At 56.1% G+C, this 25,924-nt stretch overlaps 1 protein-coding gene across 2 annotated transcripts; it reads left to right on the top strand.

The window, feature by feature from the left end:
* The first annotated feature begins 11,163 nt into the window (after positions 1-11,163).
* GATA2 (GATA binding protein 2) lies at positions 11,164-25,003 on the top strand. 2 transcript variants are annotated; one of them, XM_030801841.1, is made up of 6 exons: positions 11,164-11,516; positions 17,324-17,597; positions 18,040-18,681; positions 20,407-20,552; positions 22,470-22,595; positions 23,099-25,003. In XM_030801841.1, the coding sequence occupies exons 2-6, from the start codon at positions 17,369-17,371 to the stop codon at positions 23,396-23,398; spliced, it is 1,443 nt and encodes a 480-aa protein (XP_030657701.1). In that variant the 5' UTR covers positions 11,164-11,516; positions 17,324-17,368; the 3' UTR covers positions 23,399-25,003. The 2 variants fall into 2 exon arrangements, with proteins under 2 accessions (XP_030657701.1, XP_030657700.1); XM_030801840.1 differs by lacking the exon at positions 11,164-11,516 and adding an exon at positions 16,457-16,693.
* Positions 25,004-25,924: the final 921 nt, after the last annotated feature.

The raw sequence follows: 25,924 nt of genomic DNA, 5'->3' as shown, positions 1-25,924 counted from the left end.
GCAAGACCTCTGGGACCTCTTGCTGGGAGTTGCAAAGCCTGGAGACTGGCCTCTCAGGCTTGCCTGCTGGCCCTGGGTAGTCTTCACCCTGACCCCAGGCTGCAGGGCTTCCAGAACCCACCTGTGCCCAAGCTGTCACCCACAGTTAATCAGGAGGTGGTCCAAGATGCTGACCAGGCCCAAAGTATGAGGAAGCCATGTGGTATCTGGGTACAGGGACAGCTAGTGCCAATGTTCTGGGGTGGACATGTGCCAGCTATTTGAGAAAGAAGAAGGAAGCCAGTGGGGCTGTAGTGGAGCAAGCAAAGGGAATGAGACCAAAGAGGCCAAGAGGGACCCGGGTGCTGTGGGAGGGTGTGGTGCAGACAGGACAGATTTAACTTACATCTTTTTTTGTTTTTGTTTTTGTTTTTTTGAGACAGGGTCTCACTCTGTTGCCCAGGATGGAGTGCAGTGATGCAATCACACCTCACTGAAGCCATGACCTTCCAGGTTCAGGTGATCCTCCCGCCTCAGCCTCCCAAGTAGTTGGGACTACAGGCGTGTGCCACTGCGCCTAGCTAACTTTTGTATCTTCTGTAGAGATGGGGTTTAGCTGTGTTGCCTAGGCTGGTCTTGAACTCCTGGGCTCAAGCAATCCACCCATCTTGGCCTCCTGAAGTGCTGGGACTACAGGCGTGAGCCACTGAGCCTGGCCTGACTTCTATCTTCATGGGCCCCCGCCAGCCCCTGTACTATGGGGAAGTGGGGAAGTTGAGGACTTCCAGCAAGGAGGCTATTCCAGTAGTCCAGGCGAGAGACACCGGCAGCTAGGACCAGGCCGGCTGCTTGTTGAGGCGGGAAGTGGTCAGGTTCTAGAATGACAGACGGGAGGCTGGTGTGTGAGGAGGGGGCAGGCAGGGCCCCAGGCCTGGACCCTGGCTTCCACCTCCTCACTTTCTAAGGAATGGACTTTCTGGTCACCTTCATGCTCACTCCGACTCCCAACCCATCCAGTCCCTCCTGCCCACAAGGTGGCAGGGCAACTTCCAAAATGCACATTGAGTCCAGCACACTAAGGTAGCTAATGCCAGATACTGTTTCCTTCTTAATGGTCGATGTATTTATTTCCATGTGATTCAGAACATACATAACTAGCTCACTGACCCTTGATTTTGGCAGTAATATAAATTTGCCTTTTAGAAATAATTTGGTTTATAAAGATGTGAACTGATTAAAAAAAAAATTATTAAGGAATCGGGGGAGGAAGAGATGCAGCAGAAAGACCTGGGCAGAAACCCGTGAAGATGGTGCTGGGAATGACCGGGCTTTAGGGGCTTGGGCCTGCGGCAGAGCACCAGCCCCTCGCTGTGCATTCCTGGCCCACGGGCCCCCACCCCTGTGCTCCCACACACCCAGGTCTCCACCATCATCCCAGCCTTGGGGAGCCCTACCTTTTCCAGAACATGCTGGGCTGCTCCACCCCTTGGCCTTTGCACATGATCTTCCCACTCTCCAGATGGCACAGGTTGTCTCCAAGATTTTTTGCAGGACTGTTAGTCATTTATATTTTTTACATTCAAAGTTTTAATCCATCTGAAGTTGATTTGGATCTCTAAGAGGAGTGCAATTTTATTTGATCCCAGATGGATATTCAGTTGTGGCTGGCACTACTTACTTCACAATCTGCCCTTCTCCCACCAAATCAAAATACTACCTTTGGCATATATCTCATTCTCATATATCCTGAAATTTATTTTTGTATTCTCCATTCCTTTCCATTGTCTAGTCCTCTGCCAATGCCATATTGATCTGATTACAGTGACTTTGTAGTATGGTCTTATTTCCAGGAAGGCAAAACCCCCACAGCAGTCTTTCCAGTCTTCCCTGGTAATTCTTGGGCATTTATTCTGCCACATAATCTTTGAGGTCATTTTATCTAGTTTTTAAAAAAATCACCCTGTTGGTAATGAAATTTGAATTACATTAAATTTATATAGAAAAAATGGGAAAAGTGACATTTTTCTGGTATTAAGTTTCCCATCCAAGAACACGGCATGTCTTGCTCTTTTCTAGATCTTATTTTAAAATCCATCAGAAGATTTAATTCCATCTGTTTCCAAACTTTTACTTCATATGCTTCATTTTCATAAACGATAGACAGTGCCCTTTCGTGATGAAAATCCTGCCAGTTCTTTCTTCAGCTGAAGTGCTGTGCGCCTTGTGAACATCAGCATGGATGCCTGCAAAGGAAAGGTCGTGTGGCATCCACCTGAAAAAGGTCCCAGCATCTGCTATCTGGTACCCTCAGGATGGGCTGTCTGCTGTGTCCAAAGTTTATTTCTATTTTCTTTCTCTCTCTCTCTCTCTCCCTCCCTCCCTCCTTCCTTCCTCTCTCTCTCTTTCCCTTCCTTCCTTCCTTCCTTCCTTCCTTCCTTCCTTCCTTCCTTCCTTCCTTCCTTCCTTCCTTCCTTCCTGATACAGGGTCTCACTCTCTGACACCCAGGCTGGCATGCAGTGACACGATCACAGCTGATGGCAAGCTTTGATCTTTTGAGCTCAAGTGATCCTCCCGCCTTAGCCTCGCAAGGACCACAGGTGTGCATCGCCATGCCTGGCTAGTTTTTTAAATTTTTATTTGTAGTAGAGACAGGGTCTCCCTGTGTTGCCCAGGCTGGGTATTTCTTAATTTCTTTTTTTCTGTTTTAACAAATAGGGCTCCATGAATGTCTTTGGCCACATCTCTTTCTTGCTCATGTGTGAGGGCTTCTCATATGCCTGGAAGAGGAATGGCTGGGCCGTGTGGTATTCCAATCTTCAGCTTTGCCAGAAACAGCCAAATTACTCTGCAAAATAGTTGGAGCAATTTACATTCCTGGTAATAGGGCAAGGGAATTCTTGTTTCTTTATGTTTTAGCCAGCGGCTGGAATTTTCCCCCGGCTTTTCTTCCTGGCAAACTTTTTTCCATCTTTACTTTGTAGTCAAAAAGTTTTCATTTTGCATTTTAATCTCGTTTTCCTATATAGGATATATATATATATGTGTGTATGTATGTGTGTCTGTGTATATATCTCTATATCTATCTATCTATCTATCTATCTATCTATCTATCTATCACCTATCTATCTATCTATGTAATTTCAACAGGAATCAAAGGGTACACCGTGAAAATCTTTCTCCCATCCCTGTCCCCAGCCACCCAAACCCAGGTCCCAAACCCGGGTAGATGTCAACCATTGTTAACAGCTTCTGTTGTTTTCCATCCAGAGAAATTCTGTTAATATGTAAGCAAATGTATACATTTTCTCTCTTTACTCCAGTTCTTAATCAAGTGGTAACACATCACTGTCATCACTGTACTGCACCTTTATTTTCACACAAATTCTATCTTGGGATTATGCCGTATCAGTATGCAAAGAGCTACTTTTTCCTCTTTCTCGTCCTTTCTCTCTCTCTTTTTTTTTTTTTTTTTGACAGTGGCGTAACCTTTCGCCTGTAGACAAACATCTTTTGTTTCCAAACTTTTGCCATAATCTATGAGGCTGTGGTGAATTTCCTTATACATTTTACAGATGTAAAGCATATATATTAGATAAAGTCCTACGAGTGGAATTCCCAGCTCAAAGGGTAAAAGTATTTGTAAGTTTGACAGCATCCTGTTGCCCACCCCAACCCGAGAGTACATCAGTGGACACTTGCCCCAGGCCGTCCCCCCCATGCCCTTAGGAACATAATGCATTATCCAGTGTTTTGACATTTGCTAATACCAACAGGTATAAAATGGTATCTCAAAGTGTTTTTATTTTTAAAACAGCCTTATTGTGATATAACTGACATACTGTAACGTTCATTTGTTTTAAAGGTACACTTCAATAAGTTTTAGTAAATTTATAGGGTTATAACCATCACCACAATCTAATTTTAGAACACTTCCTTCACCCCAAGTATCTTGACATGGGTTAAACTTGGCAATCGAATTTCTCTGAGTGAGAGTATGTTTTCATTCATTTAAGAGCCATTTCTATTTCCTTTTCATCGAATTTTCTGTTCATATACTTTGCTCATTTTTTTCTATTTTTTATTGATTTTTAGGTACTCTTTATATATTATGCTTCCAGGTTAGTGTAAGTGCCTGTCCTCCAAAATTCACCCTGTGGTTCCAATTCTCACAGGCTGGAATTAATAGAACCTGTGGATGGGGCTGCTCCTTTACCACACCGTGAGTTGCCTGCATGCAGTGACCATATTTGATTTTATTCCATGTCTTCCACTGCCTAGCACAGGGCCTGGCCAGCATAGATCGCTGCAAGTAAGCCTGGACTCAGCAGCAGTCCATCTATGTTCTTTCTTCCCTCAGCATTCTTCTCATAATTTGTGGAGATTTTTCGATCTGTGTGGTGAGTCATATCTGACTCCTCCACTGGACTGACTGCTCCCTGAGGGAAGGTACCATGGCTGTTTTGTTTGCTGCTGTATATCTGGGGTCCATGACAGTGTGGCCTAGCACATTATTTAAAAGTGCTGATGAGATGAATTTATTAACTAATTAATTACTAAGTGGTTTACAGTACCTGGAAGGAGAAAGATATTGGAAGGTTACAGAGAAGGAAAGCCAAAACCAGCAGAGCCACAGCACCCGGTATTTCCATGAGGGGCACATCCCTGACCCAAGGGCCTGAAGTGGGTGGGTGGGAACCCCGGTGTTCAAGTCCACAGATGGTAATACTGCAGGACTCTGCCATTACATTGCCATTCAGGAATACAGTCCCAGGGTAGCTCATCTTACAACTTTTCAAGAGAAGCTCGAAGTGACGCTCTTTATGTGAAATCTCTCACTTTGAAATGTTGGTAATGATCAGTCACTGCACAGGCCCCTGAGACTTGGGCTGCCAATTTGCAAAGCCTGGGTTTACAAAACAAACCTCTTTTTAAATGCATGCTCACACATAATTCTGCCAGTAATCCTGGGGGGAGGTGGACAGAGGAAGACCCTGAGGCTCAGAGTAGAAAAATAACTTGCGTACAGCCACCCAGCTGGTAGGGGTATGTGTGTGCGGAGGAGATGGGGGGAGTCCTGACCCCCTGGCCTGAGCTGTCAGACAGCTTCTCTTCCAGGAGGGAATTGGGGCATTTCTGAGGGAAGTGAAGCTAATTCTCAGAGCTCCTGGCCAAGGAGTTTGTCACAAGCCTGCCTGCATGCTTGGCCTGACACCTCTGAGTCCCTTCCACGGCAGAGATGGGCAGGCTGAGCTCCCACCTGGAAGCCCAGTCGGGCTGTGGCCTTCTCTCCACTCTCTATACCTCGCTGTCCGTCCGTGCCCCACGCACAGCAATTAATCATCACTACCTCATGACAACTCTGGTATAATTATCTTGTACTATGAGTGAAGTCTCACCAGCAGGCCAGCCCTCCCTAGAGAGGCCATGGCTCCCTGAGAGCCAGGTGAGAAGTGTTTTCCGCCCCCATGGGCACAGCGGGCGCAGGGATGTGGAAGGGCCTCAATGGTTCTCTCCCTCCATCCCAGGCCCCTCTGGGATGGGGGCAGGTTGGTGGGGCTGGAGTGGCTGCTGAATGACTTCCAAAGTCATGGGAGGAAGGAGGAGTTACCGTAGTGATAAAGACAAATGACAATGATGAAGGCAGGTGGCTGGGCCCATCCAGCCCCCTCTAGTCCTCATTCCCTCATTCCCAGAGTTGCAACTGATGCCAACCAATTGTCAGATATGATTCCGGTGGCTGAGCTGTAGCCACAAGCAAAACAGACCCCCCCAACCCGACCTCCAAGGATTCTGGCATTCTAGAGGGGGGTCAGACAACACGCACACAGGGACGAGACTATTTCAGATTGTGTTAAGCACTATAAAAGAAATGCATAGACAGAAGAGTGGGGGACAGGGGAGCAACTTGGCTCTCGGAGAGGGACACTTGAGTGGAGGTGGAATGCATTTGGGGTGGAGGGGACAGTAGACTCAAAGGCCCTGGGGTGGGAACACTCCGGAACAAGAAGAGAGTCACTGTGGCTGCAGTGAGGAAGAAGGAAATCAGGTCTGAGAGGTCAGTAAGGGCCACTACATAGGTTCTAAGAGTTTGGCTTTTATTCTAAATTCAGTGGGATGCATTCTCAGAAACGATTTTTTTTGCTGCCAACTAAACTGTAGCCTTTGGCAGTTTGCCCCCGTCTATAATTTCCTGCCCATCCATCCATCCATCCCTCCAAACATCCTTTCAAGAAACACTTATGGAGCAACCACTGTGTGTTAGTCTGGCCCTGGGGAACAGCAGTGACAAAGCAAAGCCCCTGCTCCCAGAGAGCCCGCCTTCTGGAGGTAGAGACCCTTACCCCACCTCTTCAGCACGGGCACCGGCTCCGCGGACCCCACCCGAGACCCCGCCGCCGCCAGGTGGCGCTCTGCACCTGCGCTTGCGCAGCGGCCGGGGGTCGCCAGGCTGGGGCTGGGGCTGGGGCTGGGGCCAGGGCCGGGGCCGGGGCGGGGGAGGGGCGGCCGGGGAGTGGGGGCGGGGCCCGCGTCTTAGGTTGTGTGACTTTGGGTTTGACCTGCCTGGAGATGAGCTAATCCCGCCGTATAATAGACTCCGGGGAGATAGGGAAAATGGCTGCGGCGCTATCTGCGTCGCCATGGGGACCATCGCGAGCGCGCGGGCGGGGCGCGAGCCTGGAAAAATACAGCCTTTGTCGGCGGCGCGTGTCACTCACGGCGCGGGGACCTCAGGCTTCTGGCTCGGGCTTCCTTGTCCCAGCTGCAGAGACTCTAGGGCTCGGACGCCCGGGTGTCCCCAAACTCTGCGGACGGCTCCTCTTCCTTCCACACTCGCACATTCCGTTTTGGTCAAGAAAGTCTCCCGTGACACAGCACGTTCCACCCCGCCGCTCTGGCGTCTGTCACACCAGCACACACCATTCCCTGTCGCTTCCCCAGCCCGGAGTCCACCCACGCTGGCACACGGACAGGCCCCGACGACTGCCCTTCCCCGTGCCCCTCTCGCAGCTCACCTGGGCACACCTGGGCAGAGATATGGCAGGACACACAGCCTCACTCAGACCCGAGCACATCCCAAAGGCACGGCCGGCGGGAGCGGTGACACTTGCACGCTCATCCCGGTAGGCACAGAAAGCTTGTGTGCCCGAAACACAACGTAGGGTGGTGGGCACTTGCATGCATACAGCACATCCACCCTAGTGGCCTCCGGCGTGCTCCCCTAAACAGCCACCTCCAGGGCAGACACAGTGAGGCACTCGCAGGATGCTCATCCGCTGCATTCGGACACGCAGGCTTGCACTCCCATTCCTCCACCACGTGTCCAGCCACCCTGGGCCGCATGCCTGCCCACAAGCTTAGTGCAGCACCGCCTCCTGTGTGGACCCTCCAACCGCCTCATCGGCCGCCTCCGGGCACTCAGCACAGACGCCTGCCATGCATGTGCATGGATGGGCTCGCACACTTGCACTTTTTTGTGGTGCACTTGTTTGACACACCCGCACACTTGCATCGGCGTTAGCCCATGCACTGGCACACCCACGTGTCCATCCAAACACGCCGGGCACACCGGGGCGCACGCTCAGTGGCCCCGGCAGGCAGGCGGGTGGTACGGGCACGGGGAGCCCACGTGCCCCCAGCGGACGGCTATCTGCCTGCCCATCAGCGCGCGGATCTGCGGTGGTAAATGATGCATTCGATGGCGGGCGCATTTGTTGTGCGCTCTCTGAAAGGGCTCCGATAATCTGGAAGGCAGAGATAAGGAACACCATTTATTCCGCGGCACTTTGGAAACAATTCCCAGCCCTGTACAACCCCATTCTCGGGCAGCCTCCGGGAGCCGGGCAGATAACGATTGGCTATTCATTATCTTCGCCGGGAACAAAGATTAGCCGGCCGAGATGAAAAATTACCCCGGACAGCGGCGCAGCCCCGCGCGGAGCCCCCTGCCCGCCACCACCGCCCGCGCCTTGGTGTCCCGCCCTGCCCGCGGCCCACAGCTCATGCCCAGCCCATCCTCGCCCTGCGCCCGGCCTCCCGCGCTTCCTTCGAGCTTGGCGGCTAAGCCCTGTCGGCCTTTCCATCTCAGTCTGTCCATCCCATCCTGCCCATCTTTCCTTTGTGTCCCCACTCTTCTCTCTGGGGCCCTTCTCACCCGTCCCTCTTCTCTCATTGGCTCTTTGAGCCTCTCTGGGGTTCTCTTCCCATCTCTGTATTTTTGTCTTATCTCTCTTTCCTCTTATCTCTCTCATGTCTCTGTCCATGTCTCTCTGGTTATCACCTTCTTTGCTTTTATTCCCATCTTTCTGACCCTTTCTGCCACTTTTTAGTTGTTTATTTCTGTCTCCAAGTGTCCCCAAGCCCCAGACCTGTCCCCACCAGTGCCTCTTCCTCATTGTTTTTTTAAAATCTGTCCTTGGGCCTCCCATCTCTTTCCCCATTCCTTGTCTCTCTGGATCTTTCTGTCACTGAATCTCCATTTCTCTTCATCCACCCCACCCTGAGGGCTCCACATCTCCAGGCCTCATACCTCCTGCCCTTTCAAGGCTGTGAACCTGGCCACAGACCAGAGACTGGAAGGCTCCAGCCAGCTCTGGCCTGGCCAGCCCAGCCCCGCCCAGTAGGCAGGAGGCAGGTGGGGTGGGGAGGTGTAAGGCCTGGAACCCCCTTTCCAAGGAAACAAGACAGAAGTAGAAAAGGCCCCGTAGGCACCCAGGCCCTGCTCCTGTGCTTCAGACAAGCTCGCCCATGCCCCTCCCCACTGAGGCCTGGGGCCTTGGGATCGGGTGGTCCCAATGAGGACACCTCATTAGAGCAGTTATTCAGCATGGCGCTGGCGACAGCAGATAAGCCTTATCAGCTCATCTCCCCTCCCACAGACAGACAGAAAGTGCCCGAGCAAATGGTACCCTGGAGCTCCACTGGCGGCCTGCCCTGCTGGTTAAGGAAGGTCTGGATGGTGTGTGATCCTGCAGGATGCACACCCCACGTGTCACCCAGGACACACTTTTCCACAGTCCACAGAACATGGCAGTGCTGGCCACAGAAACATGCATTTCAAAGATGTAGTCATATACACAGTTGCCCACAACCCAGATACACAGACACAAATACCCACTGCAACACACATCAATTCATACATGGAGCTGTACGTAGACGTGCAGACACACTCGGATACATTTCCTCCTCCCCACCATCAGTTCAAAGATACAATGATATACACTGATACCTATGCTGTTAAAAACAGATGGACACGCACACAGCCAAATGCATGTTCAAATACACAAACACAAACACACGCCCCAACAGCCATCAATTAATAAAGAGAATTATACATGGATATCCAGACACATGCAACACACCACACACACACACCTACACAAACACCAGTTCAAGGACACATGCAGATACCCAGGTACAAACTATTAAAGACACACACAGGCCAGGGGCAGTGGCTCACGCCTATAATCCCAGGACTTTGGGAGGCCAAGGTGGGAGGATTGCTTTAGTCCAGGAGTTTGGGACCAGTCTGGGCAACATAGTGAGACAGCGTTCCTACAAAAATAAAAATAAAAATAATTAGCCAGGCATGGTGGCACATGCCTGTGGTCCCAGATACTCAGGAGGCTGAGGTGCGAGGATGGCTTGAGCCTGGGAGGTTGAGGCTGCAGTGAGTGGTGATTGAACTGCTGCACTTGTCTGGGTAACAGATCAAGACCCTGTCTCAAGAAACAAAACAAAACAACAACAACAACAACGACAAAAATACACACAGTAACACATGCCTAGCTACATGCACATACACACAAACACACACTCCAAAACACACCAATTCATAGACATGCCACACACTGCTACAGACACACGGGCGAACACTTGGAAATCACCACTCCTCATTACATGAGTCTCTGACATGATGACCCCACAGACACAGAGCCGAAGGGACACACAACCATTTCCACAGACACACTCTCTTGTGCCAACTTCCAGGGTCATGCTCTGAAATAGCCACACTGTGACCTACTGCCCAATACACAAACTCTCAGGAACCCACAAGAAGAAATGGACATACTCATACACCCAGTTTTGCAGGCACTCCTGTGTGCTCATAAGTGCACACAGACACACCTGGGCACACAGGACATAGACTCTGAGCCACATGCATAGAACACACACACAATGTAATAGTCACCACCAGATTTGGAGAAAGACCTATGGACAGCAGGGGTCACAAAGACCAGGGGACAGAAACACTCCTCTGGGGCACACCTGGGGACAGGAGCACAGATTTCCCAGTCCTTCCAAGCCCAAGCACTTTCCCTCTGGGCCCAAGGTCCCCAGGCCACTTTCACTCTCCCTGATCTGCTGGAATGGGAATCAGGGGTGGGGTTGGAGGGACACTGACTGGCTGAATCCCTTAGTAAGAATTTGGCAGCACAAGGACTGGACTCTCTTTGCCCACAAACCCAGGGGCCTTCTAGGGATGAGGACTCCCACACTCACTTTCTCCCCTCCTCCTGCCCCCCACTTCTGTGAACAAGCCCTCTGCACACTTCCTTGCTTCCCCCATTGTGACAGTCTGCCCCAAGGAGATGGGCCAGGGGGACACCAGAGAGTGGACTTCTAAAGTGCTCAGGGGTCCCCCAGAGTTAGGAACTGGAGTGGGGGTGGGACAGGAAGAGGGGCTGCGCCTGCACTTAGCTAAACCAGCCTGGCAGTGAGGGCGTCCTGAGTGTGAGCCCGAGTGCCGAGTTGCATCTGATTGTGTGGCCATGTGTGTTGGTGTGACCCAGGCCGTCTGTCTGAGGATGTCCTCGCGGCCACAGCTGCGTGCACATGTGCAGGGATGTGTGCGTGTCCGTGTAAGCACTCCTGGAAGTGGGTTGAAGGCAGAGGAGCGGGCGTCTGTGTACCATTATCAGTGAGTGCGTGTGCCCAGAGCTCCTGAGGGTCCCCGGGGAAAGTCTCAGTAAAGACGTGTCCCAAGCTTCCTGAGGGAGCATCCCTGAGGTCAGGGGCGCGCGTGTGCGCTCCAGAGAGGGCGGGAGCGGCCTGGAGTGTGGATGCGCAGGGTGTGCGCGCCCTGAGTGCCTAGCGGCCCTTGGCCGGCCAGGCGGCTGGACCTGGTAGGCCGAGTGCAGAGCCCCGGGCATCCTCCTGCCCCCTGCGGCGCTCCCGCCCCCGTCGCCACCCCCTGCCCCCCCGCAAAGTGATGTCGAAATAAAAAGCCGCGTTGCGGCCGGTGGGGGAGAAGCAGCGTGAGCGCGAGGAAGGTAGCGAGGCCAGCGCCGCCCCGGGACTCGCTGCTCAAGTCTGTCTATTGCCTGCCGCCACCTCCATCCTAGCAGGGCCCCGTCGCCCACCAGGCGGACAAAAGCGGTCCGCTGAACACCATGCGGCCGCTCGGCGTGCCGCCCAGGCTCTGCTGGTGAGCGCCGCCACCCCGCGCCAAGGTCCCGCGAGCCCGCCTGCCGCGCACCTCGCCAGCTCTGCTCCAGGCCCCGTCCGCCCGGGGGCGCCGCCCACCGCGCCTCGCTCGGTGAGTTCCTTCCACTTCCACCCTCCCGGGCCGGGCCCTTCCCGCCCCCGGCCCGGCCCGCCCTGCCTGGCACCCGAATCGCTTGGTCCGTTTGCCCTGTGGCCCCTACCTTTGGGGCTCGCCTTGGCCCTGCCAGAGACCGGAAACCCTGGTTACAGGGACTTCAACCAGAGGGAGTATTTTGTTACCTGGGCACAGCAGGCCCGCCTCGGGCCTCCTGTCTTCCCATTTCTCTGAGCCACAGGCCACGAGACCCCGGCATTCCCAGAGCCTCGTAAAGCACCCCCGCCTCCCGGCCCCCGAACTGGGGCCTTTGTCTCAGCCGCCCCCAACCCCCAGGCCGCCGCGGCGGATGCGTCCGAGCCGGGCCGCAGAGCGGCGGCTGCACCTGCCGGCTGGTCCCGTGCGCCGGCTTTTCGCGGCTTAACCCAGCTCGCTCCTGCTTGCGCCCCCGCGCGCTGCGCCCCGCAGCCCTTTATCCTGTGTGACTGGGGTGCGTGTGGGGGAGAGCGCCGGGTCTGGAAGTCTCCCCCCGCCCCAAGCTGGAGTCGGAATCCGTTTAGTGGGATTTCAATAAGAATGGGGCCGCCGCGGGCTTGAAGATCTGCCGCCGGTAGGCGTAGACGGCGTTCTGGATCTGTCTGAAAACGGGGCATTTAAAATTATTCGGTGGCGACCAGGCTTGAACTCTGGGTTGCTCCAACCACGAGGGGAAAGGCCCCGCGTTCAGGGACCCCGTGTGTGGCGGCCGCTCCTTTACCGGAAAACAAGGAAGGAAATTCGTTGTTTTGGAAAAAGCCTCCTCTCCCGAGGTCGGGAACATCTGGTGGTGAGCTCCAGGTCTACGCAGGCACCCCGTGCTAGGATTCGTTTATGAGCAGGCAGGATTCGAGAAGCAGGTAGGGCCCGTGCGGCAGCCGAGGCGTCTGGAGAGCGTTTCCCAGCCGGGTTAACAAATTGCAGACAAATTGTGTCTAACGAAACCAGTTGTCAGGCCGCCGGCCCCGGCCGCTCCGAGTAAACCGTGGCTGTTCGTGGAGGAGGGAGAAGCACCGCCCGATTGTCTCCGGGTCTCAGCAGGGTCCCGTGGGGAGCCTGCCAGGCTTGAAGGTAGGGGTCAGAAGCAATATAGAATTTCGGAGGCGCCTGGGTCCAGGGTGCCGAGACACCTAGGACGTGGGGGCCACAGACTCTACGATTCCCAAAGACACAGAACAGGAATGAGGTGGGAGAGCCTGCACTGATGCCGAGGAGGGAGCCTTCTGCTTTAGGGGGCTGGAATTGAACCCCAAAGAGCAGGAGGAGCCGTTATAGCAGTAGTCCCCCCCTTGGAAACCCCCCCTGGAGGGATGGCTGCTGGCCTGAGATCTAATGCCTCGGCTTTAAGGGAACTTCTGAACCCATCTGCTAAGGCACCCCACTTCCTCCCCGTACCCCTCAAGGTTTATTGCCAATGTGGGGCGGGGAGGCCGCTGGGTTGCGAATTAAATTTCTCTATGGAAGGTAGTCCCTTAGCAAATGGGTTTCCTTGACACCCCACCCCCAGCCCCACACCGCGGGCCAATTAGCTGCCCATAAGGAAAAGGCGAGAAGAATTAGGTTACAAAGGGAGGGCAAACTTATGGTCCCAAAGGGGCCGCCTCGGTTGAGCTAAGTTTAAACAAAGGGCTCAGAGGGGAGGGCTGGACGGCCGGGGAGACCTGGGCAGCTCTGTGTCCCACCTGGGACCAGCGGCTTAGCAGAGGCCTGAGAAGCACTCTAGAACCGGGCACCAGATCTGCTACCTCCCCAGCTCCCAGGCAGAAGCACCCAGGTCAAATGGTGGCGATCGCCGCTGTGAGTTCTCGGGCCACTTGAAAAGGGTCCTTCGAAAATTCTGTTTCCTGACTGACCTCCAGTCCTCAGAGAAATCTTGTTCCCAAGTAAGGAAAGTGACAGCTTCTTAATGTGACCAAAGGCATCGCCAAGCATTTCCAACTATGCTCCCGAACGAACAGAATACTGAAAAAGGGAACGTGTCCCTCTAAAGGTGTTTTGGAGACCCCAAAGTTCCAGCCCATAAATTGGAGTATATCTGTTCTCACCAGGCCTGGAACAGCGCCTCAAGACCCCAGCCGATTCTGGGGGCTGCGCTGACCCTCCCCGGGAGTTTGGGGCCCGAGGTGGGAGGACCATGTCTTCGGCCTAGCGGGGAGGGGCCCGGTTGGTGTCCCTCGGTCTGCCTGGCTCACACAGACATTGTCCAGCGCAGGTCCCCCTTTATTGGCCAGCTGGGCGCCCTGCTACCTGGGGCCGCATTTCTCTCTCCCAGGCGGGTTCGTTTCCGCCAGAGAATGCAGCAGTCCCGCATCCTACGCAGGACCTGCAACCGAGGTGGAGGCTTCGGTCAAGCCGGCCCCTGCCTGCGTTGTCGAGGAAGGCAACCCCGAGGCCTGAAAGGACCTGGCAGAACTCCTCTTTCCTTTTTTTCCTCTACACCGGATTGCGGGCAAGGAGGCTGGTTCGGGTCTCCCGAGGCTCCTGCTCAAGCACTCCTTAAGCGTCCTGCTAAGCCCCTCTGTGCGGCGATTTTCTGAGCTGCCGAGCGGGGTAATTAAATCCCCTCCCTCGCTCCGCTCTGCGCCAGGCAGGCGGCAGCGCAGGGCTGACGTTTGGGCAGGGGACTCAGCCAGGCTGGCCACCTCCACTACCGCAGTGGCCGGGACCCTGCCGCGGGGGGTTAGACGTCGAGCTCGCTGCGCTGAAACTGGGAATACACACAGAACGGGGAGGGGGGTGGTAATTTTTACCGCGCCGGCGGGAGAAAAAGGCGAATTACCTGCTTTCCCGAGGGCCGCGCGTAGCCACTTCCCTGAGAGCCGCGGCACCGATCGCGGCCGGGCGGGAAGCTTCCGCTCGGTCCTGGCGTTCACAGCCCAGCGGCCAGCTGCTGGTCTGCCTCCCGCGCTGAGTCCCAGGGTTCGCGCTCAAGCGGGGCAGCTTTGCCGGACACGGGGGATTATCCCTGGGGACGCGGTGCCTTTCGGAGGGTCTTGCTAGTCTCCAGAGACGCCAAATAGGCTCGAGCTCCGCGGCGATCTCATTTTACGAGTTGATGAAGAATCGTAAGCTAAAGGATGGGAAAAGTTGAGAGACAGACGGACGGAGAGACAGTGGGCCCCGGCGGGACCGCACGCGTTGGGGGGAGCGCGAACCAGGAGGCACGGAGGCTGCTCACCTGCCCGGCCTGGCCGCGGAGGCCCGGCGCCGAAGGCCTCGCGCTCGGCCTCCCGCCCCCTGCGCGCCTTCCCGGGCTGGCGCCGGCCTCCGCTCCCGCAGAGTGGAGTTCCGAGCAGACCCGGCTCCGCGCGCTCAAGCGTGGAGGGGAGCGGGAGGCTCAGCAGGCGGCTCGGGCAGGCGGGTCCCCCAAGGGCACGAGACGCGCTGGTTCCCAGCCCAATGGAGCTCTGCGCCCCCCAGCCCCGCGCTTTACCTGCGCTGAAGCCTCGGACAGACAAACGGACGCCAGACGCCTAGGCAGGAGGAGGCCTCAGCCTGAGCCCGCGTCCCCTTGGCGCTGCCCTGAGCTGGCCTGGGAGGGGGTGACGGGGGCGCGCCCGCGGAGCTGGGCCCAGCCGGGCGCCCCCGGAGCCGAGGGGACCGAGGGCTTTCCTCCCTCCTCGGATTATTAAAAAGTTCATTTCCTGGCGAATCGGGTGACGTCAGGGGCTCGGCGTCGTGGTGGCGGGGCCGCCAGGCCGGAGAAGCCGCCTCCAGTTACCCAATTACCGACTGTCAATCCCGCCGCCCCTCCTCCACTCTCCCGGGGTGGCCGGGACCCCAGCCCTCCTCCTGCCCCCGACCCACCTGGGGGCCCTCTGGACATCTACCCCGGGAGCCTCGGGCCCAACAGGGAAGAGGGCTGGAGGACGCTGTTGTGTCCCCCCAGTACTCGGCACCTGTCTAGGTCCCCCAAAATGCCTTTGTCCTGGACCTCCCTCCTCGGCCCGGGGCTCCCTTCGAGCCTCCGTCTCCCCAGTCTGTACAATGGGAGGGAGGAAGACTTGTGCGCCCGGCCCACTCGACCCATAGAGCCGATCTCCGGGCTAGAAGTGAGTGGGGAGAAGTTCCAGGTGACTTAGAAGACGGAGACCTCAGACTACCGCCTCCCCCTCACCAGAGGCCACCTCGGGGACCCCCCCCGGAGGAAAAAAATGCCACCTCTTGCCCGGGGGCGTCTCCCTCCAGCTGGCGCCGGCGCCAGTCCGGGTCTCCACGGCCTCGCCCCAGGCAATTGGGCCCGTTGGCCTGCGAAGGCCACGCCCGGGGAGGGGATGCCCCCTCCCCCTTTCTGGAGCCACCGGCCCGGCCACCTCCACTGGGTCAAGCACAGCCCTGAGCGGCCGCGTGTCCGAGGCCCAGGTGCCCTCTAGAGCCCTGTAGTTCCTGCCCCTCTCTGCCCCTCTCAGCTCCTGCTGTTCCGCCGCTGTCCTCCGAGCCCTCCCAACCCCCAGTCCACCCAGACAGCGCCCGAGCTAGGGGAGGGAACGGTCTGGGTAGGTAACTGCGCTCGGACTGACCACGTTCAGCGGTGAAGGAGCGTGGCGGGGTTAGGGTTTCGGGGAGAGGCCATCCAGAGGGTGCGCGGCCCGGGCTCCTGGGGAGGGGGCAGTTGGTGGTTAGTTACTGTTAGGGAGGCCTAGAGCGTCGAGGGATCCCGGAGTGTTCGCAAGAGGGGCTGCAGGGGTCGGGCCTTGGGGTGAGGGTCCCTTAGTGGTGGGGCGCGTTGGTAGCAGGGGCCGCCAGGAGCGCGCAGGGAGTGGGCCAGCCGGCTTGGGGGGGGCCGGCCCGCGGGTCAGTCCCGGAGTCCAGCGGTTCGGGAATTGCGGACGCAGCCAATGGGAGGCGGAGGCTGGGAGGCGCGCGGCGCTGATTGGCTGGCGTGGGCTTCTTAGGCGTGCGCGGCCCCCGCTTCATGTCTGTGCAGGAGTCGGCAGCTGGCGCCAGGGCGGCCGGAGGATGCCGAGGGGCCGGAGCCGGGCGGGCCCGAGGCCGAGGCGCACGCTACCCCCCGCTCCTACCCTGTAAGCCCCACCAGCCTCCGGACGTGCTGTCCCTGGGCCCGTCGCCCCCGGGGCTCCCGCCGGAGCTCCTTCACTCTCAGAGGCGGAGTCCTTCCCTTCCCCACGGCTGCGTGTGTAAGTTTGGGGTTTGAGAGCCGGCTGGGGGCCTGGGGCGCTCCTAGCTTTGAGGGGACTCTGGGGGGACTTAGGGCAGGGGGCAGGCTGCGGGCGACTGCTTTGGTGTGCCTTGTTGAGAGGTCCTGATTGTGCCGCTTAGGAATGCGCTCAGGGGGCTGCGTGTGCATGTTTTGGGGGTTGAGATCAGTATGTGTATCTGGCGCCAAGTGTGGGTGTGTGCGTGTCGCTGGGATCAAGTGCCACACTGGGTGCCCGGGCGCCTGTCTCCAACTTTTGCGTCTGTGTTCATGTGTGTCTACCGGGCGGGGGGGCTCAATGTGAGTGTCCGACTGAAGTGCTGCTCTGTGCGTTTGTTGGGGTCACTGGTGTCGGGACCCGTAACCGGGTGTGACCCCATGTGCACGGGTGTGTGATTCTGGAACCGCGGGTCACCACGTGAGTGTGCGTGGCTGAACCTCCTCCCCCGCCTTCCTTTCGTTTTGAGCCTTGGGCTTTCCTCCCATCCGGGACTGGTGCTCTTTCTCGCTGGATCTGGGCTGGGGCTCCGTGGCTCGCGGGACACCTCGTGGTGGGACTTTGGGGGTGTCAGGCGCTGGCGGCACGCCTCACGCCCCCTTCCTCGCGCAGGGCCGTTGCCGCCTCCACCCAGACCCTGAGCCGCCGCCGCCGGGCATGGAGGTGGCGCCCGAGCAGCCGCGCTGGATGGCGCACCCGGCCGTGCTGAATGCGCAGCACCCCGACTCGCACCACCCGGGCCTGGCGCACAACTACATGGAACCCGCGCAGCTACTGCCTCCAGACGAGGTGGACGTCTTCTTCAATCACCTCGACTCGCAGGGCAATCCCTACTACGCCAACCCCGCTCACGCGCGGGCGCGCGTCTCCTACAGCCCCGCGCACGGTGAGCACTGGGCCCGTGGTGATGAGAACCCAGGCGCCGCGCGCCAGGCGAGGGAGGGGAGGAGGGCCCGTCTGCTTGCTTCCCGGATGTAGGATCCGCAGGAATCGAGCTTCTGAAATATCGGGGCGGGAGAGGTGGGGGCAGCGGCCGATTGGGGAGGGTCTGGGACCCACAGGGTTTCTGCCCACTTCCAACTGGCCCGTTGGAAGTGGGGTCTGTCCCTGTAGGGTCTGTCCGGTGGGGTTCCTTCTATGCCACTTGTCCTTCAGCTTGGACTGACATTCCTGATTATTACCGGTGGGGTATTATGTTTCTGGTTTTCTTTGGGCAGGGGATGACTGCTGGTTCTGGGAGCCGTGATCTCATGTCTGTCAGGGGCGTCCCTAGCTGTGCCTACCCTGATCTTTCTGCCCACCCTGACCCTCTCTCTCTCTGCCCGCAGCCCGCCTGACTGGAGGCCAGATGTGCCGCCCACACTTGTTGCACAGCCCGGGTTTGCCCTGGCTGGACGGGGGCAAAGCAGCCCTCTCTGCCGCTGCGGCCCACCACCACAATCCCTGGACCGTGAGCCCCTTCTCCAAGACGCCACTGCACCCCTCAGCTGCTGGAGGCCCTGGAGGCCCACTCTCTGTGTACCCAGGGGCTGGGGGTGGGAGCGGGGGAGGCAGCGGGAGTTCAGTGGCCTCCCTCACCCCCACAGCAGCTCACTCTGGCTCCCACCTTTTCGGCTTCCCACCTACGCCACCCAAAGAAGTGTCTCCTGACCCTAGCACCACGGGGGCTGCTTCTCCAGCCTCATCTTCCGCGGGGGGTAGTGCAGCCCGAGGAGAGGACAAGGACGGCGTCAAGTACCAGGTGTCACTGACGGAGAGTATGAAGATGGAAAGTGGCAGTCCCCTGCGCCCAGGCCTAGCCACTATGGGCACCCAGCCTGCTACACACCACCCCATCCCCACCTACCCCTCCTATGTGCCGGCGGCTGCCCACGACTACAGCAGCGGACTCTTCCACCCCGGAGGCTTCCTGGGGGGACCGGCCTCCAGCTTCACCCCTAAGCAGCGCAGCAAGGCACGTTCCTGTTCAGGTAAAGGCAGGTGCTGGGGACTTCGTGGAAGAGGGGAGCATTTGCGTTTTTGTGGTGGGGGGCTGTGACTTGGGAGAGGGGGCAGTGTCGGTTTCCCGGATCTGGGGATGGGTGATGTCTCTCTCTAATAGCCCCCAACAGATGTTTGAGACCCCCGGGTCAGGGAGAGGAGACTCTAAAACTTGCCATTTTCTTAAGTGCTTCCGGTGTACCCCCAAAGTTCAGTTCCTTGCTCCAGGGTTGGTCACTGCCTGACCAGAACACAGAACGGTAATTCCCCCTTCCCCTCCTTGAATCTTAAGTGAAAATTCAAGCCACCTCAGGACTTAGCATGTGAAGCGAGGGAAGCGAGTCTGTATGTGCGTGTGTTTGGGAGCGTGTGTGCATGTATGTACATGTGTCTGTGTGCATGTTGTGTGTGCATGTTTCGGGCACTCCGGAGGTTCCAGACCCTTAAGGAATCTGGGTCTCCAACTCAATCAGTCTGATCTTGAGATTTCGATGGCTCCCTGATCTCCTTGGGAGATTTGCCCCAGAGCAAAATTCCCAGGACCTGCTCCTGCTCCCTGCCCTCGCCAGGGCCTTCCGTCTCCCTCCCTGAAGGCTGGAGTGAGGGGATGAAGCTGCAGTGCCCCCGCCCCTTTTCCTGCAGCTGGCTGGGGCCAAACTGGGTTTGTCCAAGAATCTGGCCACAGAGCATAAACCCAGAAACTCGTGGCTAGTGTGGAGTTCCTGCTGTCCGTTTCTCTTTCCCGAATCCCTTTAAGCCACAGAGGGGGAAGGTTTTTAAAACAGTTACTCCTAAGTGCAGGAACCACCTTCTCTTGCCAGTCTGTACTGCCCATTTAATTTAAACTAAATCAAGAACAACTTCCTGGGGAACACGATGCCAGGCAGTGACCCTGCTCAACTTGGTCCCCAGCCCCAGCCCCCGCTGGCCCCAGCACCCACTGAGCCCCGGCTCAGGGTCCTAGTTCTGCTCAGGCCCGTCAGCTTGCCTTTTCTTGGTCCTTTCTCCTGTTTGTTTTGCATTTTATTTGAATTCCAGATGGTCTTTTAACTGGAAAAAAAAAAAAAAATACAAACAAAAAAAAACCAAGGCCACTTATCTAAAAAAGAAAGAGCTTGTTATTTATTTTATTTTAAAGAACAACAACTTCGATCCATTATTCCCAGGACTCAGAAAAATTCTAGAACTTCAGTGGAAGAGGAGAAAAGTTGGGGAGAAAGAGGGAAATGATTCTGGACTTAGAGCAGAAAGATGGGGTGGGGCAGACACAGTTGGGTAGAAACGAGAGGGACAAAAGAGGAGAGGGGAAGAGGTGCGCCAGAGCGGGAAGGAGAGAGCCTCCTGGGCCCAGCCAGGTTGAGCTAGGTGACTCCTGCCACCGCCCTACCCTCGGCAAAGTTTGCAGTAAATACCCTCCTGGTTGCTCCAGAACGCCTGGGGCCCTGGGCCCCTCCTCCCCTCCTCCTTCGTTTCCATCCCTCCTCGTGAGGATTGGAAGCAGGAGATTTGGCCTTAAACGACTCTGGACCTGGGCCCCCTCCCATGTGGGAGACCCTTGGGTCCCTCTTCCTGCCCAGGCTGTTGCAGCCAGGCCCAGGCCAACCGCGTGCCTGAGAGGCACCGGCACTGCTCGGCCGGCCGCTTTCCTGCCCTGGACTCCCTCCCAAGAACTTGCAGGTTAAGCAGGCCCTGTGTCTCTCCCTGTCCCCCTGCAGAAGGCCGGGAGTGTGTCAACTGTGGGGCCACAGCCACCCCTCTCTGGCGGCGGGACGGCACCGGCCACTACCTGTGCAATGCCTGTGGCCTCTACCACAAGATGAATGGGCAGAACCGGCCACTCATCAAGCCCAAGCGAAGACTGGTAGGAGCGGGCACAGGTGGCTGGGAGGGGGCTGCTGGGCAGGAGCTGGCGGTTAATTACGGGGGGTGGGGGAACTCCTTCAAATGCAGACGCTTTGCCGCTTGAAATCCTCTTTTATCATGAAAAGCACTGGGATGTCACTTGGGGTCGTCTCTCTTTCTGGCCAGATTCTTTCGGGCCAGATTTCCTCCTCGGGTATAGGGAGCCCACCGGGCACCCTTGTGCCACCCCACTCTGCTCCGGGATCCCCAAAGTTGAGTGTCCACGGGCCAGACTCCTGTCCTCTGGCCTCTGCTTAGCTCTTTTTTAAAAATAGGGCCATGAAGTACTTTTCCTTGTGGCTCAGCCCTCCCCGACAGCCCCGCTCACAAGCTCCTCGTGCTTATTTAAATAAAACACAAACTCACACCGGCCACTAAAAAAACCTGCCCTTTATTATTTTTCCATGGAGTCACCTATACTGTGTATTTTCATTTGAGTGATTTTAAAAAAATGCCCTTTCGGATCTCCTGCCGGAGTTTCCTATCCGGACATCTGCAGCCTGAAGATAAGGAAACTTCGTGTATCTGTTTCCGGACTCTGCGAGTTTGTAGAGTCTCCTCAGCTCAGTCCTGCCTCTCGCTGGGCTGTTTTGAAATTTCTAGTACCCTCCACTCTGCAAATAATGCGTAAAATGCTAAGAATAATAAATATATTTTTTCAGGGCGAAGTGATTTATGAGGCTTAAATCGTTCCCTGCTTTGGGGGCCTTTCTTTCCCCTGGAGCGAGGGCGGGGTGAGGCCCGGGTGGGGGTAGAGGTGGAGGACGCGGCGTTGGCCCCTGAGTCAGAATTCCAGCTTCAGGCTGCTTACTCACCCCTCCCTGCCCCTGCGGCTGCAGTCCCTCTGTCCCTTCTGTGACCAGGCTTGGGCCTGGGGCTGTTCCAGGCTCTGCAGGCCTCAGCCTCCAGCCCCCACACTCACCACCTGGCGCACTCCTGCCTGCAGTTTTCTGGGAAGTGTTGGGGGACCCCCTCTGTCACTGTGGGGCTGGCGTTGGTGGAACCGGGAGAGGGGATCTGTTTTCTTGGGTAAAGCCTCCCTCTAGCTTCTCTCTACAGGGACCAGGCGCTCATTTCCAGACCCTACCTTTGCCAGGCATTTCCTGAGGGACTAGGACTCAGAGGGGCTGGGGGGTGGTTAAAGCTCTAAGGGTTGGGGTATGGGGGGCTGGATAGTTGGGGATCAGCACTCAGATCAGCTGGAGAGATAGAAAAGTTCTGTGTCTGCACTGCCCACTGTGTTAGCCCCTGGCCACATGTGAATATTGATCACTTGAAATGTGGCTAGTGCAATTGAGGGAACTGGGTTTTTAATTTTGTTAATTTGTAGTTAGATCTTATTTAAATGGCTGCCTGTGGCCAGCTGTTACAGTGTTGGACGGTGCAGCTCTGCACTCTGTAAACCTGCGCTGGCCTCAGCGACACTGACTCACCCAGGATTATGGATTTTGAGCGGAGTCGTGCTAGAAGAGACACAGAATCGGCCCCAGATCCAGGGGCTCAAGGGGGACCAAGCCGGCTGAGCCTCAGGATGCCTGTGCTACTAGAGAGCCCTTCTCAGGGCCTCAGTTTCCCCATGTATGGAGTTAGAGCGCAGGGTAGTTGGGGGAGGTAGCTAATTCTCCCCTGTAGCTCTTGCAATCCCGTTGATTCTAACATCAGACTTCTGAGAGTTCTTTATTCCAAAGTTCTGTGAGTCTTGACTTATTTCGTTCTCAAATTCTAAAATTCCATGGTTCTGAGATGCTTTGATTCCCATGTGAGATTTAGTCCTCCTTGACTGAGTTGGTGGGGACCGGGGGTGGAGCGAGGGTCAGGGAGGGGGGTCGACGTGGGCGTGGGAGCCCAGCCTGCTGATGCTGCCTTGCCCTCCCAGTCGGCCGCCAGAAGAGCCGGCACCTGTTGTGCAAATTGTCAGACGACAACCACCACCTTATGGCGCCGAAACGCCAACGGGGACCCTGTCTGCAACGCCTGTGGCCTCTACTACAAGCTGCACAATGTGAGTGCGCCCCGCCCCAGCCACCCCACCCCTCCCAGGGGACCTCTGCGCTTTGTGCTGCCAGGCAAGAGGCCCCAGCCACAATATCCAGCTTGGCTTGGCTTGGGAAGCCGCTGCCCTGAGTGAGCGCCAGAAGGGCTTCCCGTAAGAGGGGGTGCCTTGCCTCTGCTCAGGAGGTGGAGCTGGCTAGGACAGGGTCTCGGGGGCTAGGGAAGTGGTTTCTCTGCTTAAAAAAGGTCAGGGTGGAGGGGAGGACTTCAGTTGGCTGGGCAGTGCTGGCATGCGGCAGGCAGAGCCAGGGAGGGTGTGGGTCAGCCCCATACGCCAGAACCCGCCCTTCCTGGAATGGTAGCCATCTGGTGATGGGACTATGAAGGTCGGGCACAATTCCTGGCTTCCTGGGACCCTCAGCTTGACCTGCCTCTGGTCCACGCTGTGGCGGGGTGGGAGGAATGTTGCTGGAGGAAGGAATTGGCCCTCTGAAAACTGGTGGTTGCCTCTAGGTTAACAGGCCACTGACCATGAAGAAGGAAGGGATCCAGACTCGGAACCGGAAGATGTCCAACAAGTCCAAGAAGAGCAAGAAAGGGGCAGAGTGCTTCGAGGAGCTGTCGAAGTGCATGCAGGAGAAGTCGTCCCCCTTCAGTGCAGCTGCCCTGGCTGGACACATGGCACCTGTGGGCCACCTCCCGCCCTTCAGCCACTCTGGACACATCCTGCCCACTCCGACGCCCATCCACCCCTCCTCCAGCCTCTCCTTCGGCCACCCCCACCCGTCCAGCATGGTGACCGCCATGGGCTAGGGAACAGATGGACGTCGAGGACCGGGCACTCCCGGGATGGGTGGACCAAACCCTTAGCTGCCCAGCATTTTCCGAAGGCCGACACCACTCCTGCCAGCCCGGCTCGGCCCAGCACCCCCTCTCCTGGAGGGCGCCCAGCAGCCTGCCAGCAGTTACTGTGAATGTTCCCCACCGCTGAGAGGCTGCCTCCGCACCCGGCTGCTGCCCAGGTGGGGTTTCCTGCATGGACAGTTGTTTGTTTGGAGAACAACAAGGACAACTTTATGGAGAGAAAAGGAGGGGATGGGACAGACGAAGGCAACCAATTTTAAAAGGAAAAAGGATTAGGCAAAAATAATTTATTTTGCTCTTGTTTCTAACAAGGACTTGGAGACTTGGTGGTCTGAGCTGTCCCAAGTCCTCCGGTTCTTCCTCGGGATTGGCGGGTCCACTTGCCAGGGCTCTGGGGGCAGATTTGTGGGGACCTCAGCCTGCACCCTCTTCTCGTCTGGCTTCCCTCTCTGAAATAGCCGAACTCCAGGCTGGGCTGAGCCAAAGCCAGAGTGGCCATGGCCCAGGGAGGGTGAGCTGGTGCCTGCTTTGACGGGCCAGGCCCTGGAGGGCAGAGACAATCACGGGCGGTCCTGCACAGATTCCCAGGCCAGGGCTGGGTCACAGGAAGGAAACAACATTTTCTTGAAAGGGGAAACGTCTCCCAGATCGCTCCCTTGGCTTTGAGGCCGAAGCTGCTGTGACTGTGTCCCCTTACTGAGCGCAAGCCACAGCCTGTCTTGTTTGTCAGGTGGACCCTGTAAATACATCCTTTTTCTGCTAACCCTTCAACCCCCTCCCCTCCTACTCTGAGACAAAAGAAAAAATATTAAAAAAATGCATAAGCTTAACTCGCTGATGAGTTAATTGTTTTATTTTTAAACTCTTTTTGGGTCCAGTCGATTGTACGTAGCCACAGAAGCCCTGCTATAAAAGGAATAAAACCTACACACAAGGTTGGAGCTTTGCAATTCTTTTTGGAAAAGAGCTGGGATCCCACAGCCCTAGTATGAAAGCTGGGGGTGGGGAGGGGCCTTTGCTGCCCTTGGTTTCTGGGGGCTGGTTGGCATTTGCTGGCCTGGCAGGGGGTGAAGGCAGGAGTGGGGGGCAGGTCAGGACCAGGACCCAGGGAGAGGCTGTGTCCCTGCTGGGGTCTCAGGTCCAGCTTTACTGTGGCTGTCTGGATCCTTCCCAAGGTACAGCTGTATATAAACGTGTCCCGAGCTTAGATTCTGTATGCGGTGATGGTGGGGTGTGGTGGCTTGTGAGGGGCCCCTGGCCCAGGAGGAGGATTGTGCTGATGTAGTGACCAAGTGCAATATGGGCGGGCAGTCGCTGCGGGGAGCACCACAGCCAGAAGTAACTTATTTTGTACTAGTGTCCGCATAAGATAAAGAATCGGCAGTATTTTCTGTTTTTATGTTTTATTTGGCTTGTTTTATTTTGGATTAGTGAACTAAGTTATTGTTAATTATGTACAACATTTATATATTGTCTGTAAAAAATGTATGCTATCCTCTTATTCCTTTAAAGTGAGTACTGTTAAGAATAATAAAATACTTTTTGTGAATGCCCCTGGCCTGTCTTGTGGGCTCCCAGGGTGCTGAGTCCCGGGTGTGAATTTGGGCAGCAAGATTGCATTGCTCTTGTCGCCGGGGTGGCTGCGAGGGGAAAGCCCTGGGAATCCAGGATTGGGCCTCTGTTGGGCCTGGGTCTGATTTTGCCACTGACGTTCTGAGGCTCCTCCCCTGAACTGCTCCCATCTGGATTTCCTGTCACTGCACCAGGGGTCCTAGTGAATGGGAAGATACTGGGGAGGTGCAGGGAGGCTGTGGTTTCTCCAGCCTGTGGTCCACCCCTGAGGGCTCAACAAGGCTCCTGCAAACCCTGTCTCCATTTGTTTCCTTCCAGATGCTGAGCTTCCTCTCAGCTCTGGTTTCTGAGAAATTTAGTCATCAATATTCCTGTTCATTGACAAACTTGACCAGCAGGGTCTGTGATCACTGATGTCATTGATTGCTGTCATCTTTGATCAGTGATGTTGGTCATCAATGATAGGCACCATGACTGATATTCCACATCAATGACATGTCTGATCATGAGAGCCTGCCATCAGAAACACCTGATGACTAACAACTGATCACCAATATTTTATTAATGCCTTTGCTTAACCATGAGTTTGATCATTGACACCCACAAAATGTGATCACGAATGTCTCCAGTGACCGTCTTTGCTCACCAGTAGTATGCCTGATCATAGTATCTCTTCTCACCAATGTGTTGATCGCCAATGCGCTTTGTCACTAATGTTCTAGGCCATCAATAAGTATGACCACCAATGTAATTGATCAGTGTTTTTTCTAGTGATAGACCGATCACTCACATGTAATCTCCAGCATCTCTGATCACACTGTTTCTTATCACCAGTGTTTCTTTAACAATGTTCTTGGTCAGTTGTTTCTGATCACCATTATTTCTAACCAGCAATGTGCCTGA

Source organism: Nomascus leucogenys, chromosome 21 (genome assembly GCF_006542625.1).
Source record: "Nomascus leucogenys isolate Asia chromosome 21, Asia_NLE_v1, whole genome shotgun sequence".
NCBI classification, from domain to species: domain Eukaryota; kingdom Metazoa; phylum Chordata; class Mammalia; order Primates; family Hylobatidae; genus Nomascus; species Nomascus leucogenys.
This window is presented reverse-complemented; position numbering and strand designations above follow the sequence as displayed.

What these genes read in the sequence shown, in the direction of transcription:
- GATA2 (XM_030801841.1), top strand. Translation starts at nt 17,369, where the DNA reads ATGGAGGTGGCGCCCGAGCAGCCGCGCTGGATGGCGCACCCGGCCGTG. An exon ending in CTCCTACAGCCCCGCGCACG is followed by an intron (nt 17,598 to 18,039) that starts GTGAGCACTGGG and finishes CTCTGCCCGCAG; the next exon opens with CCCGCCTGACTGGAGGCCAG. An exon ending in TCAAGCCCAAGCGAAGACTG is followed by an intron (nt 20,553 to 22,469) that starts GTAGGAGCGGGC and finishes TTGCCCTCCCAG; the next exon opens with TCGGCCGCCAGAAGAGCCGG.